Here is a 19,126-nt window from a genome sequence, read left to right as displayed (position 1 = left end):
AGTGAAACCAGTCTAGGGGGGTGCCAGAGATACCGATAGAGGTTAGTCTATTGAGGAGGATGGAATGAGAGATAGTGTCAAAGGCCGCACTCAGGTCAAGGAGGATGAGGATGGAGAGTAAACCGGAATCAGCTGCAGTGAGGAGGTCATTGGTGATTTTTAGAAGGGCTGTTTCGGTGCTATGGCGGGGCCGGAAACCGGACTGGAACTGTTCAAATAAGTTATTTCGTGAGAGATGAGACTGAAGTTGGGAGGCAACATTTTTTTCGAGAATTTTAGAGATGAAAGGTAAGTTGCAAATGGGGCGGAGGTTATTGAAATTGTTGGGATCTGAACCAGCTTTTTTAAGAATTGGGGGGACAGCAGCAGTTTTGTAATGTAAGGGAACAGAGCCATTACTGAGAGAGGAGTGGATGATGGCAGTGATAAGAGAGAGCAGTGAGGAGAGGCAGGATATAACCAGGGCAGTAGGAAGTGGGTCTAACTGACATGGAGATGATTTGGATTTGGAGATGAGAGCAGAAATAGCAGAGGGATCAGGGAGTTGAAATGAAGAGAATGGCAGACTGTACGGGAGAGGTTCAGAGGAGTAGGGAGAAGGGGAAGAGTGGCTCAGTTGCTGGTGGATTTTGTCAATTTTTTGAGTGAATAACAAATGGAATGAGTTGCAAGTGTCAGAGGAGTACAGGTGGCGGGGACGGAGATCTAGGGGTTGATGAATTTTGTTGAGTGAGAAAAGAGCCTTAGGGTTACCACGGTTGGATGAAATGAGACTGGAAAAGTAAGTGGATTTGGCTGAAGCAATAGAGTCCTTGTACTGTAAGATGTGGTTTTTGTACATGTCCTGGTCAACAGTGAGACCAGTCTTTTTATGGAGGCGTTCAAGTTGACGTCCTTTGGACTTCATGGAGTGGATAGCAGGGGTGAACCAGGGGGCAGAATGGGTGAAAGAAACCGACCAGGTTCTGACTGGAGCGAGGGAGTTAAGAATGTTGGTGAGTGAGTTGTTATAGTGGAGAACCAGTTCATCAGGGGAGGAAGAATTTAGGTATGGTAAAGAGGCAATAGTGGAGGAGAGGGTGTCAGTATTTAGGTCCTTGATGTTACGGAATGAGATCAGACGAGGTGGCTTGGTTACGGAGAGGCAGAGTGTGACTTTAAATGAGAGGAGGAAGTGGTCCGTGATGGGGAGATGATACAGGTGGAGGGAGTGAGACAGGAGCAACAGATTAAATCCAGTGTATGGCCTTTAATGTGGGTAGGAAAGTTGGTGAAGATGTGAAAACCGGAGCTCTCAAGGCAGGATGAGAAGTCACGGGTGAGGGGGAGACCAGTGTTGTCCATATGGATGTTGAAATCGCCCAGTAGAATCACGTTAGGTGAGAGTGTGGAGAGATGGGCAAAAAGAGCAGCAATGTCATTTAAAAACTCGGGGTGGGGCTTAGGTGGACAGTAAACAGTGGCGACAATGATAGGAGTAGGACCGAACTGTTTGCATGCAATGCACTCAAATGAGCTGCATGTAGGGACAGAGAGAGCAGTGACTTTCCACTTCTCGCGGTGAATTATTGCAAGACCATCCCGCGACCAGAGCCACGGGGTTGCGAAATGTAAACAAACCCTGGAGGTGTAGCATCGTTGATTTGTGAAAAGTCATTGGGCTGCTGCCACGTCTCTGTCAGACAGAGAAAGTCGAATTTGCGTTTGGTGGTAAACATGCCCATTCCCAACTTCTACTGCACGTGTTGTAGCCATGAAATTCTAAGTTAATTATTATTTGAAAAATAAAATAAAGTTTATGAGTTTGAGCATTAAATGTTGTCTTTGTAGTGTATTCATTTGAATATAGGTTGAAAAGAATTTTCAAATCATTGTATTTTGTTTTTATTTTCATTTTACACAATTTCCCAACTTCAACCGAATCCGGTTTGTATGTACAGGACTGTCTCAGAAAATTTGAATATTGTGATGAAGTTCTTTATTTTCTGTAATGCAATTAAAAAACAAAAATGTCATACATTCTGGATTCATTACAAATCAACTGAAATATTGCAAGCCTTTTATTATTTTAATATTGCTGATTATGATTTACAGCTTAAGAAAACTCCGTATATATACATATATATATATATGTATATATATATATCCGCCCCCCGCTACTTTTCCGTGCTTTTTCACATTTGCCATTCTCATCCCTGTAGTCACGGTCAACAAATTACGTCATCACGCAAGCATATCTGCCAAGGTAATATCTACCTTGGCAGATATGCTTGCAGATAAACGTAAACTTCTCATGTTAGCACATGAATGAAAGCAATATACAGGGTCCAGCAAAATGATCTGACACATTTGTAGGTTTACTAAAATGCAAATTAATTAAAAAAACAAAAACGTTTTTTTTATTTTCGAAAAGTAACATATTTTTCGGACTAAAAGTCGCTCCGGAATATTGGTCGCATAAGCCATAAAATGCACAATAATGTGAAAAAAAACATATATAAGGCGCTCTGGAGTATAAGTCGCATTTTGGGGGAAATTTATTCGACAAAATCCAACACCAAGAACAAACATGAACGAGCAACAACAGGCTAAACGATAGGTATGCTAACGTGACATAAACACAAACGAAGAGCTGAGAACAGGCCTGACGTAACATTCAGAGTTATTCAAATACCGTTTTTTTCCATGTATAATGCGCCACCATGTATAATACGCACCCTAAAAATGGCATGTCGATGCTGGAAAAAAGCCTGTACCCATGTATAATACGCACCCAAATTTTGACTTTTTTTTTCTTTTTTTTTTTTTAATTTTTAAGTCCCAATGATCGTCACACACGCGTCTGGGTGTGGTGAAATTTGTCGTCTGCATTTGACCCATCCCCGTGTGATTTTGATCCATCCCCTGGGGGAGAGGGGAGCAGTGAGCAGCAGCGGCGCCGCGCTCGGGAATCATTTGGTGATCTAACCCCCCAATTCCAACCCTTAATGCTGAGTGCCAAGCAGGGAGGCACTGGGTCCCATTTTTATAGTCTTTGGTATGACCCGGCCGGGTTACTTAAGTCCGTAAACATAAAATTATTTCAGAAAAAAGATCATCTTTGGGAACAACCGGATGTTATTCTGCCGGTCAGTATCACTGCGCATGCAGTAGCAAACTCGATAGCGAAGAAATATGTGAGACTCTCAATGGGATCACCAATATTTGAGTGATGTTCCAGTTATTTATCACAATTATTTATTATTATAATAATAATATATATAATATATATAATAATTATTTATTTATTATTCACAATTGTCATGGTGATCTTTCTGGTGATTTCTTAACTAGGCTGGATGTATTTTTTTTGTTGGCGTTGATTTCTAAGACTGCCCAGAAAGGCACCACCGCGATCAGTTAGGTTAAAATGAAAAGAGAGGAAAGTGACGTTGTAAAGAACCATCCGTGACAAGATTTTCTTCAAAAATTGTTGTACCATGATTTTCTTCACAAAAAAAAAAAAAAAAAAAAAAAAAAAAAAAAAGAAATTAAAAAAAATTGTACCCATGTATAATGCGCACCCCAGATTTTAGGACAATAAATTAGTTACATTTTGCGCATTATACATGGAAAAAAACGGTAATTATTACATAAATAACACGTTTATAAAACCATCTGTGTCACTCCAATTCATTAAATCCATTGATCGTCCTTTATGTCAACAATGCCGGGTGCGCGCTGCTGACGGCGGTTGCACTTCAAAATATTCCACAGGCCCATATAACGATATATAAATTATATATCAAATAACTATGATATAAGTAATAATATAATAATAATAATAATAATTCATTAAATTTGTATAGCGTTTTTCAAAAACACAAAGACGCTTACAGGGAACAAGGCAAAGACATACATGAGGGGTGGGGGACGGGGAAGAAACAATCGGATAAAATTAAGAAGAGGAAACCAGTTATGGGTAGGGGAGGTCATGAGCTTGGGAGAAGAGGTATGTTTTTAGACGGGACTTAAATATGGGGAGTGTGGGTGAGTCACAGACAGACTGAGGGAGAGAGTTCCAGAGTCGGGGTGATGTGCAGGAGAAGGCTCTGTCACCGAAGGATTTGAGTTTAGATTTTGGGACTGTCAGACGTGAAGTATTGGAGGATCGGAGGGGACGGTTGGGGCAGTAGGGGACAAGGAGGTCGGATAGGTAAGTGGGAGCCAGGTGGTGAAGGGCTTTGAAGGTGAGGAGGAGTATCTTGAAGATGATACGCTCCTTAATGGGGAGCCAGTGAAGAGAGTGGAGAACAGGAGTGATGTGTTCATGGGACCGGGTGTGGGTAAGGAGGCAGGCAGCAGAGTTTTGGACTAGTTGAAGTCTATGGAGTGAGTGAGCAGTGATTCCAGTGAGAAGGGAGTTGCAGTAGTCAAGCCGGGATGAGATGAAGGCGTGGATGAGGGATTCAGCGGCAGGGAGAGAGAGGTAGTGCCGGATTTTGGAGGAGTTATTGATGGTGTCGGTCAGAGAACTGTTGATTTGGGCCATTTTGTTGTTAAAGTTGACAAGGAAGGAGTTACAGAGGGCAGGTGAGGAGGGTGACTTGGTGACCGGTGGCTGGAGCAATTTGTTGACGGTGGAGAACAGTATGCGGGGGTTCCGGTTGGTGTTATTAATGAGAGATGAGAAGTAAGCAGATTTGGCAGCAAGGAGAGCATCACGATAGGAGGAGACGTGTTGTTTGAAGGTTTCGGCATGGACGGTGAGGCGGGTTCTTTTGTAGAGGCGTTCGAGTTGACGGCCAGTTTGTTTCATGGAGCGGAGTTCCGGGGTGTACCAATGGGCAGAGTTAGTGAATGTAACAGAGGAGGTTTTCCAGGGGGCTAGGGAATCAAGGGAGTCAGAAAGGATGTTGTTGAGCGTGGTGGCAAGGTCATCAGGGGAGGAAGAAGTGGGGTCGGAGGGAAGGGCAGAGGATAAGAGCTGGCAAAGCGTGATTGGGTTTACAGTCTTGATGTTGCGGTAGGAGATGTTGCGTTTTGTGGAATTATGAGGCGAGGGTAGAGGGGCGGAGAAGAGGATGCAGAGATGATCTGACAGTGGAAAGGTGAGAGGACGGGGGTTGGATGTGAGTGGAAAGGAGGAGCATACTATATCCAGGGTGTGGCCTTTGGTGTGGGTGGGGAAGTTGATGTGCTGGGTGAGATGAAAGCAGTCCAGAAGGAAATGAAGTCAGACGTCAGTGGAGCAGTTGGCTGGTCGATGTGGATGTTGAAGTCACCGATGAGTAGGAGGCGATAGGAGACTGAGGATACGATGGTGAGGAGTTCAGAGAGTTCAGAAAGAAAAGACGGATGTGACTTTGGGGGGCGGTAGATAAGAACAGCAGTAGTAGAGTTGGGGAGGGAAAAAGCGAGATATTCAAAAGATGAAATAGATGGGAGGTTGAGGTCCAATTCAGTGATGGGTAAGGACCGCTTATGGAGGACAGCAATACCACCTCCTCGCCCAGAGAGGCGGGGTTTGGCGATGTAGCTGTAGTTAGACGGAGTGGCTTGGTTGAGAGTAAAATAGTCCAGGGGCTGTTGCCATGTTTCACAGAGAAGGAGCAGATCCAAATTATTGTCCAATAGTAGTTCGAAAATAACTAGTGATATGTTGGAGAGGGAGCGACAGTTCAGCAGTGCGAGGGAGATGGATGAAGGAGCGGGGGTGGGGGAGCGGAGATTGTTGAAGTTGACAGTACGGGAGGTGGGGGTGACGGGGGGGCGAGAGGTAGTCCAGAAAGAGGGGATGGGTGAGCCATCAGGGAAATGTCGGCTAAAAGACATTCCGGAGCTACGGTGGATGTAGCGGCGATGGCGGAGGATCCCAGCCTTGCTGGCAGCTGAGGCAGCAGCAGCAGGGAGACGTTGATTATTGTTGAGATGATGAAGATCAGCAGCAGTGTAGACAAATGGACGAGAAGTTGGTGGAATGGAAGCCTGGAGTAGCAGAAGTGATAATTCATGGAGGAGATGAGACGTAACAGCAGCTGGGAATAATCCAGAAAAAATGGTAGAAATGGCTAGTAGCTGGTTAGCTAGAAGTTGGTAGGCAGTGAAATGCATGGAAGCAGCAGTGGACTGAGTCGTGATGTTGGTGGAGTGGGTGGTGGTGTTGGTCAATCCCGACTGTACCCGTGCAAACGGCACGCCCCAGTGTGTCATGGGGGCACACAGCCGAGCCACGACCGGCGAGCTCGCAGCGAGCGGGTGCTCCCCCCGAGGACGCCGGCCAAGTGGCCAGAAAGTTGGGTTGAAGCCGTTTGCCGAGCCAAGAGCAAGCAGCTACAGGCTCAGAGCCGGGAGGTAGGAGGGTCCGGTGGTGGGTTGGCTAGCGTAGCTCGTAGTCAGAGGGAGCGGGATCAGAGAGGTGCGAGCAGAGCTCCAGAGATACGCGGTGGGCAGGTGAAAAGGCGAGAAAAATAAAAGAAAAAACGGGCACACTTAAAACGGGAAACACAAAACAAACAGGGGACAAACAAATAGCGGACACGGTTCGGGGTAGAAGCGGCAGTCAACAATCCAGACGCCAGCGTTGCTCTAACCCGGAAGACAAACCATCTGTGTCACTCCAAATCATTAAATCCATCGATCGTCCTTTATGTCAACAATGCTGGCCGGGTGCCCGCCGCTGACGGCGCTTGCACTTCAAAATATTCCACAGGCCCTTATAACGATATATAAATTATATATCAAATAACTATTATATAAGCAATAATATTATCAAACCATCTGTGTCACTCCAAATCATTAAATCCATCAATCAAATTCCTCATCCTTTGTCAACAACGCCGCGCGTGCGCCCTGACGTCAGCCTCGTCGTTATTCCACAGATCTAGTGGATATATCTATATTGTAGCGTTAATAAAGTACAAGGAAAGACATGGGTTTGGTAAACGGCTCTATTTAACAAAACAAGAGTTCAACGAGCCAACAACTACTGAACTGTAACGATAAAAACATATACAAGTTGCTACACGAAATAAAATATATCAAATAACTATAACATAAATAGTTCACCGCCACACGGCCCCAAGCACCGGCGTGGACTTCCAGGCGTGTGGTGGCGTGGACTTCCATCACCGGAGGTGGCACTTCCAGCCACGGAGGTGGCTGGGACCTCCGTAGAGTAGGACCGGGCGTGCGTAGGAGCAGTGTCCGACCCCCAACTACCGTCCCCGGACAGCCAGCTGCCGAGCGCCGGCCCCCGACTTCCATCCACGGAGGTGAAAGAGAGCTCCGTTGAGTAGGACCCGGCGTGCGTAAAAGCCATGTCCGAGCCCCAGCCACCGTCCCCGGACAGCCACCCGGCCGAGCGCCGGCCCCCGACTTCCATCCAGCTCCGTAGAGTAGGACCGGGCGTGCGTAAAAGCCATAATAGTTTTTCAAACCTTCTGTGTCACTCCAAATCATTAAATCCTTCAAACTCTTCATCCTCCGTGTCACTTACAAAAAAAGCCGCTAATGATGCCGGTAGTACGTGGGGCCCTTCGTCATCTTCATCATCCCGTAATCGAATCGTCCTTTATGTAAACAACCTCCGTGCCGCTGACGTCACTTGAAATTCAAATTATAGTAATCCCTTGCTACATCGCGGTTCATTTATCGCGGTTTCACTTTTATTTTTTTGTTTTGGGGAAAATTTGTGAAAAAATTCACACAAGTCGCTCCTCAGTTTAAGTCGCCCCCCCCCCCCCCAAACTTTGAAAAAAAAACGCGACTTATAGTCCAAAAAATACGGTACATATAATGCCGTTTTGTTTCATTTCATTCTCGTTTCGTTTTCGAATAATGTTATTTTGGGCTTACCGTTGCCACATTTTCTGGAGTTCTGGCGGTGCGAGGTCGGCCGGTTGATTTTCGTTTCAATGCGGATCCACTGGCCCTGAAGTTAGTAACCCATAACAAGATCGTGTTTCGAGCAGGTACAGGATCATGTCTACCAAGTCTGAAGCGCAAACGGAACGCTCGTTGTGTTGCAGTTCTTGATAAACGTTTCCACAATGAAAGCGCGATACTCACCGGTCCAATTCATGCTAGCAACTGAAACGAAACAAAATAACATTATTCGAAAACAAGATGAAAATGAAATGAAACGAAACAAAAAACAAAACAAAATGGCATTATATGTACTTTTCGAAAATAAAAGAAAAACGTTTTTGTTTCTTTAATTTATTTGCATTTAATAAACCTACAAATGTGTCAGATAATTTTGCCGGACCCTGTATAAGTGTCGAGTTACATTTCTTTGATTCCTGCGTTCTGTGAAGGCACCGTCACTGGACGAGGTTCCAAGCCTTTTTGTTCAGCTGTCACCCGTGATTCCATGCCCCGCTCAGTTGGTACCACGCCCCCCACGCCACATTTCGGTCAAAAGAATGAAACAGAAAAAAAATGATAAGAATTTTTTTTGAAACTGAATGGCAAATAATATAAATAAATAAATGTGTGTGTGTGTGTGTGTGTGTCAGAGTCAGAGTCAGCTTTATTGTCAATTCCTTCATGCTAGGACACACAAAGAAACCGAAATACCGTTCCCCCTATCCCACGGTGACGAGACACAGCACACGATTAACACACAAGTAAAACAACGGGGAGAGAGTTCAGGACCCCAACAGCCCGGAGATCACAAACTTCGCCAGTGGCGAGCAGTGCTGGCATCCCACAACAAAGTCCCGGCACCATTCTTCACGGATGTAGACGCACAGTCCACCTTCACGCGATGTTCCCCCTCGTACAATGGCCCGGTCCGCCCGATAGCGCGCCATCCGCTCCAGACGCACAGCAGCTACGCACTGTCCGGTCCGCAGAACTCAGCAGGCATGTTGATGTCCAGCGATCGAACGTCCGCCAGAAGAATGGAAGGCACGGCCGGGCGAGCTGGGGTGGCCGCCAGCCAGGCCCGGACGCCCAACCGGGGGAAGAATAGCAGGCGAGTCCGGCGACGCTCCAGGACGGCGCAGACCGAGCGCCTTTAATGTCCCCGCTTCAAAGTGCAGATCGCCACAAAACTCGCTTTCGCCGATGTCAAGCAGAACCAGCCCGCCGCACTTGAAGCACAACCCGGTACGACGAGACGAACACACAAAACTGGCGGACAAACCCACATTAAACGACAAAACAAAACACCGTTCGGGACAGAGAGAGGCCGCAGCGTGTGCACGCGCCGCCATCTTACTTCCTTCTTCGTGTGTGTGTGTGTGTGTGTGTGTGTGTGTGTGTGTGTGTGTGTGTGTGTGTGTGTGTGTGTGTGTGTGTGTGTGTGTGTGTGTGTGTGTGTGTGTGTGTGTGTGTGTGTGTGTGTGTGTGTGTTGTTTATATATATGTGTGTGTACAGTGCCTTGCGAAAGTATTCGGCCCCCTTGAACCTTTCAACATTTCGCGACATATAAAGATAAAAATTTTTAATTTTTTGTCAAGAATCAACAACAAGTGGGACACAATCGTGAAGTGGAACAAAATTTATTGGATAATTTAAACTTTTTTAACAAATAAAAAACTGAAAAGTGGGGCGTGCAATATTATTCGGCCCCCTTGCGCTAATACTTTGTAGCGCCACCTTTTGCTGCAATTACAGCTGCAAGTCGCTTGGGGTATGTCTCTATCAGTTTTGCACATCGAGAGACTAGAATTCTTGCCCATTCTTCCTTGCAAAACAGCTCGAGCTCAGTGAGGTTGGATGGATAGCGTTTGTGAACAGCAGTCTTCAGCTCTTTCCACAGATTCTCGATTGGATTCAGGTCTGGACTTTGACTTGGCCATTCTAACACCTGGATACGTCTATTTGTGAACCATTCTATTGTAGATTTGGCTTTATGTTTTGGATCATTGTCCTGTTGGAAGATAAATCTCCGTCCCAGTCTCAGGTCTTTTGCAGACTCCAACAGGTTTTCTTCCAGAATGGTCCTGTATTTGGCTCCATCCAACTTCCCATCATTTTTAGCCATCTTCCCTGTCCCGGCTGAAGAAAAGCAGGCCCAAACCATGATTTCTGCCACCACCATGTTTGACAGTGGGGATGGTGTGTTCAGGGTGATGAGCTGTGTTGCTTTTACGCCAAACATATCGTTTTGCATTGTGGCCAAAAAGTTCGATTTTGGTTTCATCTGACCAAAGCACCTTCTTCCACGTTTGGTGTGTCTCCCAGGTGGCTTGTGGCAATCTTTAAACGAGACTTTCTATGGATATCTTCTTGCCACTCTTCCATAAAGGCCAGATTTGTGCAGTGCACGACTGATTGTTGTCCTATGGACAGACTCTCCCACCTCAGCTGTAGTTATCTGCAGTTCATCCAGAGTGATCATGGGCCTCTTGGCTGCATCTCTGATCAGTCTTCTCCTTGTTTGAGATGAAAGTTTGGAGGGACGGCCGGGTCTTGGTAGATTTGCAGTGGTCTGATACTCCTTCCATTTCAATATAATTGCTTGCACAGTGCTCCTTGAGATGTTTAAAGCTTGGGAAATCTTTTTGTATCCAAATCCGGCTTTAAACTTCTCCACAACAGTATCTCGGACCTGCCTGGTGTGTTCCTTTGTCTTCATGGTTCTCTCTGCGCTTTAAACAGAACCCTGAGACTATCAAAGAGCAGGTGCATTTATACGGAGACTTGATTACACACAGGTGCATTATATTTATCATCATCAGTCATTTAGGACAACATTGGATCATTCAAAGATCCTCACTGAACTTCTGGAGTGAGTTTGCTGCACTGAAAGTAAAGGGGCCGAATAATATTGCACGCCCCACTTTTCAGTTTTTTATTTGTTAAAAATGTTTAAATTATCCAATAAATTTCGTTCCACTTCACGATTGTGTCCCACTTGTTGTTGATTCTTGACAAAAAATTACAGTTTTATATCTTTATGTTTGAAGCCTGAAATGTGGCGAAATGTTGAAAGGTTCAAGGGGGCCGAATACTTTCGCAAGGCACTGTATATATATATATATATATATATATGTATATTTTTTTTCTTTTTAAATAAATGAGAAACTAAACAAGAGTAGATATAATGTTACAATATCCACACAAGACTTTTATGAACCTTTGTGTGCCCTGCAATCGGCTGGCAATCGGTTCAGGGTGTCCCCCCCCTACTACCCGATGACGGCTGGGATAGGCTCCAGAACGCCCGCAACCCCCATGGGGACAAGCGGTATAGAAAATTGATGAATGGAGTAAATATGTTGTTACAATATCCACACAAGACTTTTATGAACGTTCACGCAGCCCAGCGCGAGGGCATCCGCACACGACTTACCGTATTGGCCCGAATATAAGACGAGGTTTTTTTCATTGAAATAAAACTGATAAAGCGGGGGGGGGTGGTCGTCTTACAATCGGGGTCTAGACATAGGCTTTTTTCAAACTTGAGTCTTGAAAAAGAGGGGGTCGTCTAATCGGGGTTGTTTTATATTCGGGCCAATACGGTATACAATTTTATTTTTAAATACGTTATTGTATTTGAAACACTTTTTTAAACATTTAAAAGTGTAAAGGTGTCATTGCTGTGCTCTGCATTTGCCGTGCTGACCGGCTGACGCGATCCAGTGCGAGTGCATCCGCACAAGACATTTATCATTTTATTTTTATACACTGTATTGTACTTTTAAATACGTGATTGTATTTAAACACTTATTAAAATGTTTTAAAGCTTATCTGCACAAGACATTTATAATTTTATTTTTATTTTTGTTTTTTATTTTTATTTAATTTTATTTTCACACACTTTATTGTATTTGTAAACATTTTAAAGTGTAAACGTGCAACGGCTCCGCTCTGCTCTTGCTGTGCTGACCGGCTGACACGCCCCCGCCGCCCAGCGCAAGGGCATCCGCACAAGACTTTTATAATTTTATTTTTATTTTTGTTTTTTATTTTTTATTTTTATTTAATTTTATTTTCACACACTGTATTGTATTTGTAAACATTTTAAAGTGTAAACGTGCAACGGCTCCGCTCTGCTCTTGCTGTGCTGACCGGCTGACGCGCCCCCGCCGCCCAGCGCAAGGGCATCCGCACAAGACTTTTATAAATTTATTTGTAAACACTTTATTATACTTTTAAACACTTTATTGTATCTTTAAATCCTTTTTAAATAGCTTTAAAAAGCTTGCTATATCCTTCTGCTTCGATGACGCACAACGCGAGCTCGCTGACCGGCTCGTCAGCTTGCCTCGTAGTCCTGCTCTGCAGGCATTCCAGACCTCCTTGTGTCCTTTAAAGTTTCCCCAAATAAAGAGCCCATGTTGCATTTGGTTGTCCTGCCTCATTTGTGACAACAAAAAGCGCAAATCAGAGATGCTTCTGATTCTGCTGACACAAATGAACATGACAAATATATATATATAAACCTTATTATTTAAACGGCAAACTGAAAATTTCTGAGGAAAACGAAAGTTTACATTAGACTACCTAGGTGACATCTACCGAGGCTCATATAATATGCCGACGTCATGGTGTTTGAGTCTTTGATTTATTCCCTGCTGTTTGTTCACATTGTCATTATTTTGCCTCTTTTTCTTCTGAGACTAATCATCCCCACGATTGTTGCATATATCTGGAATGTAACCTGTGCATGTTTTTAGTTATGGGAAAGTAATAGTAGAGTGACCAAAATGGCAATCATGTCGTTGCTAGGAAGAGGGTTCATAAGGTTACGGTCTCAGAGCCTTGTGGTCTTCATTATCCATTAAACAATCAAAAGTGGGTGAGAAGGTTCAGCCCAGTTCTAGCACAAATTAAAAAATCCAGTGAGTCTTTCACAAATGTGGTTCAAGTTGTAGAAGGAATTTTGTGTGATAGAGATTTTTTTGCTGTGGAGGATCTTTCCACTGGTGAACTTGTACTGTCCTTATTTGATTGTACGTTGCTCTGAGTATAGTATGTCACACCAGTAAAAAATGCATTATAAGAATGAACAAAACAACACGTCGCTCCAGAGAATAAGTCGTGTTTTGGGAGGGAAATATCCATCCATCCATCCATCCATCCATCCATCCATCCATCCATCCATCCATCCATCCATCCATCATCTGAACCGTTTATCTTCAAAATTAAGAGACAAAGAACATCAGAGCTCAAACTTGTCCCCCAAATCCCAGTACCCTTATGATGCACGATTTCATATAAGAAACGTTCTAAAAACGTTTTGTTCAAATGTGCCGTTTATTTATTCAGAATGCAAAAGGAGTGCCGAAGCGCATCAGCCAATACAAAGAAAGGAAACAGTTCAAGCACAAGCTGCTAATTACTTAACATTTGGCTGTGTTTGTTAGAGTAACATGCTGTATAATTATCCGATTCATAATTTATGTCCTTGACATTTTTTTACAGCGCAATTTGAAACCATTTCACGTATGTTAATACTACCGTAATTTTCGGACTATAAGTCGCGGTTTTTTTCATAGTTTGGGTGGGGGGGCGACTTATACTCAGGAGCGACTTATGTGTTTTTTTTTCAAACAATTTAAAAAAAAAATACAAAATAAAATATGAAACCGCGATAAACGAACTTATCTGCGAACTTTCGTGGATTGAAGTCGGGCGCCGGCGCTCGGCCGGGTGGCTGTCCAGGGACGGTGGATGGTGCTCGGACAATGCTTTTACGCACGCCCGGTCCTACTCTACCGAGCTGCCTTTCAGCTCCGTGGATGGAAGTCGAGGGCCGGCGCTCAGCCGGGTGGCTGTCCGAGGACGGTGCATGGATCTCGGTCATGGCTTCTACGCACGCCCGGTCCTATCGTATGGAGCTCTCGTCCCCTTTCGTGGCTGGACGTCCACGCCGCCACACGCCTGTAAGTTTGTTTTGTTAAATAAAGAGCCGTTTACCAAACCCACGTCTTTCCTTGAACTTTGTTAACGCTACAATATAGTTATATAGTAAATCTGTGGAATAACGACGAGGCTGGCGTCAGGGCGCACGCGCGGCGATGTTGACAAAGGACGAGGAATTTGATCGATGGATTTAATGATTTAGAGTGCACAGATGGTTTGATAACATTATTGCTTATATAATAGTTATTTGATATATAATTTATAGATCGTTATATGGGCCTGTGGAATATTTTTAAGTGCAAAAGCCGTCAGCGGCGCGCACGCATTGTTGACAAAGGACGATTGATGGATTTAATGAATTGGAGTGACGCAGATGGTTTTATTAACGTGTTATTTATGTAATAGTTTTTTGAATAACTCTGAATTTTACGTCAGGGCCGTTCTCAGCTCTTAGTTTGTGTTTATGTCACGTTAGCATAGCTATCGTTTAGCCTGTTGTTGCTCGTTCATGACTGTTCTTGGTGTTGGATTTTGTCGAATAAATTGCCCCCCAAAATGCGACTTATACTCCGGAGCGACTTATATATGTTTTTTTTCACTTTTTTGGGCATTTTATGGCTGGTGCGACTTATACTCCGGTGCGACTTATAGTCCGAAAATTACGGTAGTTTTTGAGCTTTCAACATATCTGTAAAGAAACAATGTGCTGCCTTGTCTGCATGAGACAATGCACGCTTAAGGAATTAAAGTGTACTACGTTGAGGTCTTGCTGGGGAAAGGGAATCATGTTTTCCCATTACAAATAATAGAAAAAAATTTAATCCGTTCCAAGCGAAAAAACGCCTTTTTTAAGCATTTTTTCATTTGCGCATTTTTGTCCGATCGCAAAAACTGCACCGCGCTGGTCGCATTATTGTGACAGAGCCGTCGCTGAAATTTAGAAAATATTTTTACAGTCCTGATTTCTTTCCAAAATTTAAGTGGACCTCAGTGCGCAGGGAGCTTAATTTAGTCCGATCGCGCAACTGCAGCGCGCCGGGCGCTCACTGTCACATTGCTTTAAGAGCGTCTTTGTGTTTTAGGATGGCTTTACTGCTCCCACTTGCTTCCTTTGGAGGCATGATTAGAGTTGATGCAATCCTCAGAGTAACGAGAATGTAATAACGAACGGAGTCAGTTGGCATGCAGGTCCTCTCGGCTCATCTCACGAGGTTCGACAACCGAAATTTCGTCCGACATCCGAAGCAAAAAAATCTCGAATTTTTTGTTCGAATACCGATTTGTTCGAGAACCGGGACGTTCGAAAACCGAGGCGCCCCTGTATATCTATACTAGTGTTAGCTCATAACTGAAGAGCCTAGGATCCTTTTGTTTTATAACTGCAAATGCTGGCACCAAATAATGGACTAGAGCAGGGGTGTCAAACTTATTTTTGTCGCGGGCCGCATCATAGTCATAGTTTGCTTCAAAGGGCCATTAAAATTGTCAACCCAAATAAATGTATGAATGTCTCATATTGTATATATAGTAAAGGCTACACAACAAACTGATGAATGACTAGTTTTTAAAACAGACTAATAAAAACGGTTCAAATATTTCGAAATGAAAAATTGAAATCAAATCAAAAAATTGCTAACAATATCTATTTTTTAAAAGTGAAAACAATTTGAAATTTTGTAATTGACATGAATTTGATACACAATTTGTCTTCGCGGGCCACCTAAAATGACGTGGCGGGCCGTATCTGGCCCCTGGGCCTTGACTTTGACACCTGTGGACTAGAGGAATATGTGAAAATTTTCATACATACCAGTACTTTTAATTAAATATGACTTCCTTTTCCTTTCTTTCTCTTACTTATGCACTTTTTTCTGTATTAACTACAAATACCAGGGGTCACACAGTGCCACTGTTAAGGAGTTACTCAAGAGAAGAGTGGCTGAACTTGAGATGAAATTGACTGAGCAAGAAAGTTTAGCAGATACAGCAACAGAGGTAAAAAGTATTTTTTTTATTGTTTGTTTTTGCTCCTAATACACACAATGACATGCAGTGGAACCTCGAAAGACGAATGCCACTGAGGTGGTATTGTGTAATTCAAAATTTGACCAACGGCTGAGCAGAGCAGAACATTTTGCTTCAGATTGCCTTGCTTGTCTTGAGATTTCTTTGCACCCAACAAAAGTTCAAGACACATGGGGCCGGATTTCTTCTTTTTCTTCACAAGTTTATTGAGCAACCCAATCGAACACATTTAAGCAATTTTAAATGCTTATTGACAAGGAGGAAAAGCTTTTGGGAGAAGAGAAGCGGTAACTGGAAATAAAGCATAAAGAACACTATCTGAGAAATTTGGTGGCTCCTCAATAAGGTTGTGTCTGTTTTGCTGCATTCCGCACGGAATGTCTTGAATTTGTGCAGGGTATAATTAATTTGAAGACTATCAAGGCATATACCAATTTGCTTGCAAACAGGAATTTGACCCAAAACACAGATAAAAGCACCCAGAAGTGGGTAAGACCAAAACAACGGCCCATTCTCAACTAGCCTTGTCTTAACTCTGATCTAAATCCTATTGAACATCTGTTGAAGAAGCTAAAACATACGGACTAGTGAAAGCACCCTTCAAACCTGAGACAATTGGAGAAGTTTGCTTGGGAGGAGAGGGCTGGTTGACAGACACAGAAGTCTCCTAGTTACAGAAATTGTTTGATTGCTGTGATTTAAGGCGTGTTAAAGCTCTGCCGGAGGTGGGAGTTGAAGCTGTTCCTGACAGGGGATTCCGCCAGACGTTCCCAGCAGACCCTCACAGTACATTTGGGTCTGCCAGGTCGGACCGGCATCTTCCCCCATCATCAGAGCCAACCCACCACCAGGTGGTGATCAGTTGACAGCTCAGCCCCTCTCTTCACCCGAGTGTCCAAAACATGCGGCTGCATATCAGAGGACACGACGACACTGTCGATCATTGAACTGCGGCCTAGGGTGTCCTGGTGCCAAGTGCACAGATGGGCACCCTTATGCTTGAACATGCTGTTCATTATGGACTATCCATGTTGAGCACAGAAGTCCAATAATAGAACACCGCTAGGGTTCAGATCGGGGGGCGTTCCTCCCAATCACGCCCTTCCACGTCTCACTGTCATTGCCCACGTTAGAACGATGGAGTCCCCTGAAGAAGCGCTCTCCAGCACTTCCTCCAAGGACTCCAAAAAGGGTGGGTACTTTGAGCTGCCGTTTGGTGCATAGACATAAACAACAGTCGGGACCCGTCCCCACACCCGAAGGCGGAGGGAGGCTACCCTCTACGTTCACCAGTGGTGAACTCCAATGTGCAGGCGCCCAGCCAGGGGGCAATAAGCATGCCCACACCTGCTCGACCCCTCTCACCGTGGGCAACTCCAGAATGGAAGAGAGTCCAGACCCTCTCGAGAGGACTTGTACCAGAACCCAAACTGTGCGTGGAGGCAAATCCGACCATGTCTAGTCGGAACTTTTCTGCTTCACACACCAGCTCGTGCTCCTTTCCTGCCAGAGAGGTGACATTCCATGTCCCAAGAGCCAGCTTCTGCACCTGGGGATCGGATTGCCAAGGTCCCCGCCCTTGGCCGCCGCCCAGCTCACTTAGCACCCGACCCCTTTGGCCCCTCCCACAGATGGTGAGCCCATGGGAACGGGGACCCACGTTTCCTTTTCGGGCTATGCCTGCCCCATGGGCAAAGGCCCGGACGCCAGACGCTCACCTTCGAGCCCCAACTCCAGGCCTGGCTCCAGAGGGGGGACCCCGGTGACCTGCGTCCGGACGAGGGAAAACGATTTATCCATTTATAGTATTCCTCATAAGGGGTTTTTGTGTGCCGTGCTTTGTCTGGCCCCTCACTTAGGACCCTTTTGCCATGGGTGACCCTGCCAGGGGCATAAAGCCCCAGACAACTTGGCTCCTAGGATCATTAGGACACACAAATCCCTCCACCACGATAAGGTGACGACTCACGGAGGGTTTTTTTGTTGTCTATAATGCTAATCAGTTATTAGCAGTCAGGAAAAGCGAAAAACAGAACAGCAGCCTAAAAACGTGTCAATGACCTTAGACCCCAGCCTTCCAAATTATCTTGGATAGAATATTTTGAGAAAAAAGGGAGATGGCTGTACATTGAAAAAGAAAGAAAACTAAATAACTGTCATTTTTGTTATGAATATATCGACCAACCGAGGTTATACTTTTTCAAAAAATGTCAAACAGATCCCAAAAGTAGCTAGGATCAAAGATCAAATCACTACCCGTTTGTGTTACATTTCATTCATTTTTCAAGGTTCTATTATTTCTTCAGTTCTTCTTTGTTCATATTGAGTCTTGTTTACTTTTTACCCTGTCTCAAGAACTTTTGATACTTTAGGTGAAACGTGTGATGAATGGTGTATTTCATTCTCTACGAGGAGAGTTTGACCTCAGTGAATCATACAGTGGACATACTGTACTTGCTGTGCTTATAAAAACCATCAAGGTAAGTATAAACAAATGTTTTTGGGAGCTTTTGTACATTCGGTACAAATAAAACACATGCAGTTGGATTGAAAGACAAATGTAAAATGTGTAATGTTAAATGTGTAAGGTGGGTGTATTTTGCAAATTTACAGATTACTTTCAAAGGCATGTAATATGAATGAATGAATGAATCTTTATTTCGAATATGATTTAAAGAATGAAAACAATAAAAAACAAACAACAAAAAACAAACAACAAACAATATATATCACTGTTCGAAAAGGAGTAGGAAGAAGCCTAAGCTTATCATGTCCTACCCCTATCCATCACTTAGTTCCAAGTGAGAACATTAAAACTACAAAAGAACAAAAGAAAAACAACGAAAACATCTTATAATCCGAAAGTTTAACAGTAGTCACCTTCATTTTCGTCTTTTTGGTAATTTGCAAATATCATGCCTTTATACATTTTTTTAAATAGACTATATTTCTGCTTTCCTTCATTTTATCTTCCAGCCCATTCCACACAGTTACTCCATAGGATGATATGCGCCTGCTCCTGAGACTGGTGCGAGCATACCCCTTGTTAGAGTGATGCTCACTCTAACTTACTTTGCAAGAACCACACGGGAGACAGTATGCCCTTTTAAACACTTGCAAGTGGAGAGTCATTCGTCGCTGTGCATACAGCGATGATCGAATGAGGTCTGACTCTAGATTCTTGCAAGAGAGTATTTATTGAGAGAAAGCAGGGTGGGGGTGAGATTGGTCAGGATGGGGGTGAACCCCTGGCAGCTGGTCAAAGCATAGCAGGGGGTCTTTTACGACGTTGGGGGAAAC

At 44.1% G+C, this 19,126-nt stretch overlaps 1 protein-coding gene across 1 annotated transcript in view; it reads left to right on the top strand.

The window, feature by feature from the left end:
- The window catches only part of LOC119127525 (FK506-binding protein 15-like), a 51,240-nt gene that overhangs the window by 18,572 nt on the left and 13,542 nt on the right, over positions 1-19,126 (top strand). Inside the window, exons 6-7 of the mRNA XM_037259512.1 lie at positions 15,695-15,796; positions 18,199-18,306. Coding sequence (XP_037115407.1) covers positions 15,695-15,796; positions 18,199-18,306 — 210 coding nt within the window. The remainder of the gene's footprint in view (positions 1-15,694; positions 15,797-18,198; positions 18,307-19,126) is intronic.

The sequence above is a fragment of the Syngnathus acus genome, chromosome 9 (genome assembly GCF_901709675.1).
Source record: "Syngnathus acus chromosome 9, fSynAcu1.2, whole genome shotgun sequence".
Taxonomy (NCBI): Eukaryota; Metazoa; Chordata; class Actinopteri; order Syngnathiformes; family Syngnathidae; genus Syngnathus; species Syngnathus acus.
The sequence above is the reverse complement of the archived record's forward strand: the minus strand, read 5'-3'. Positions and strand labels throughout refer to the sequence as shown.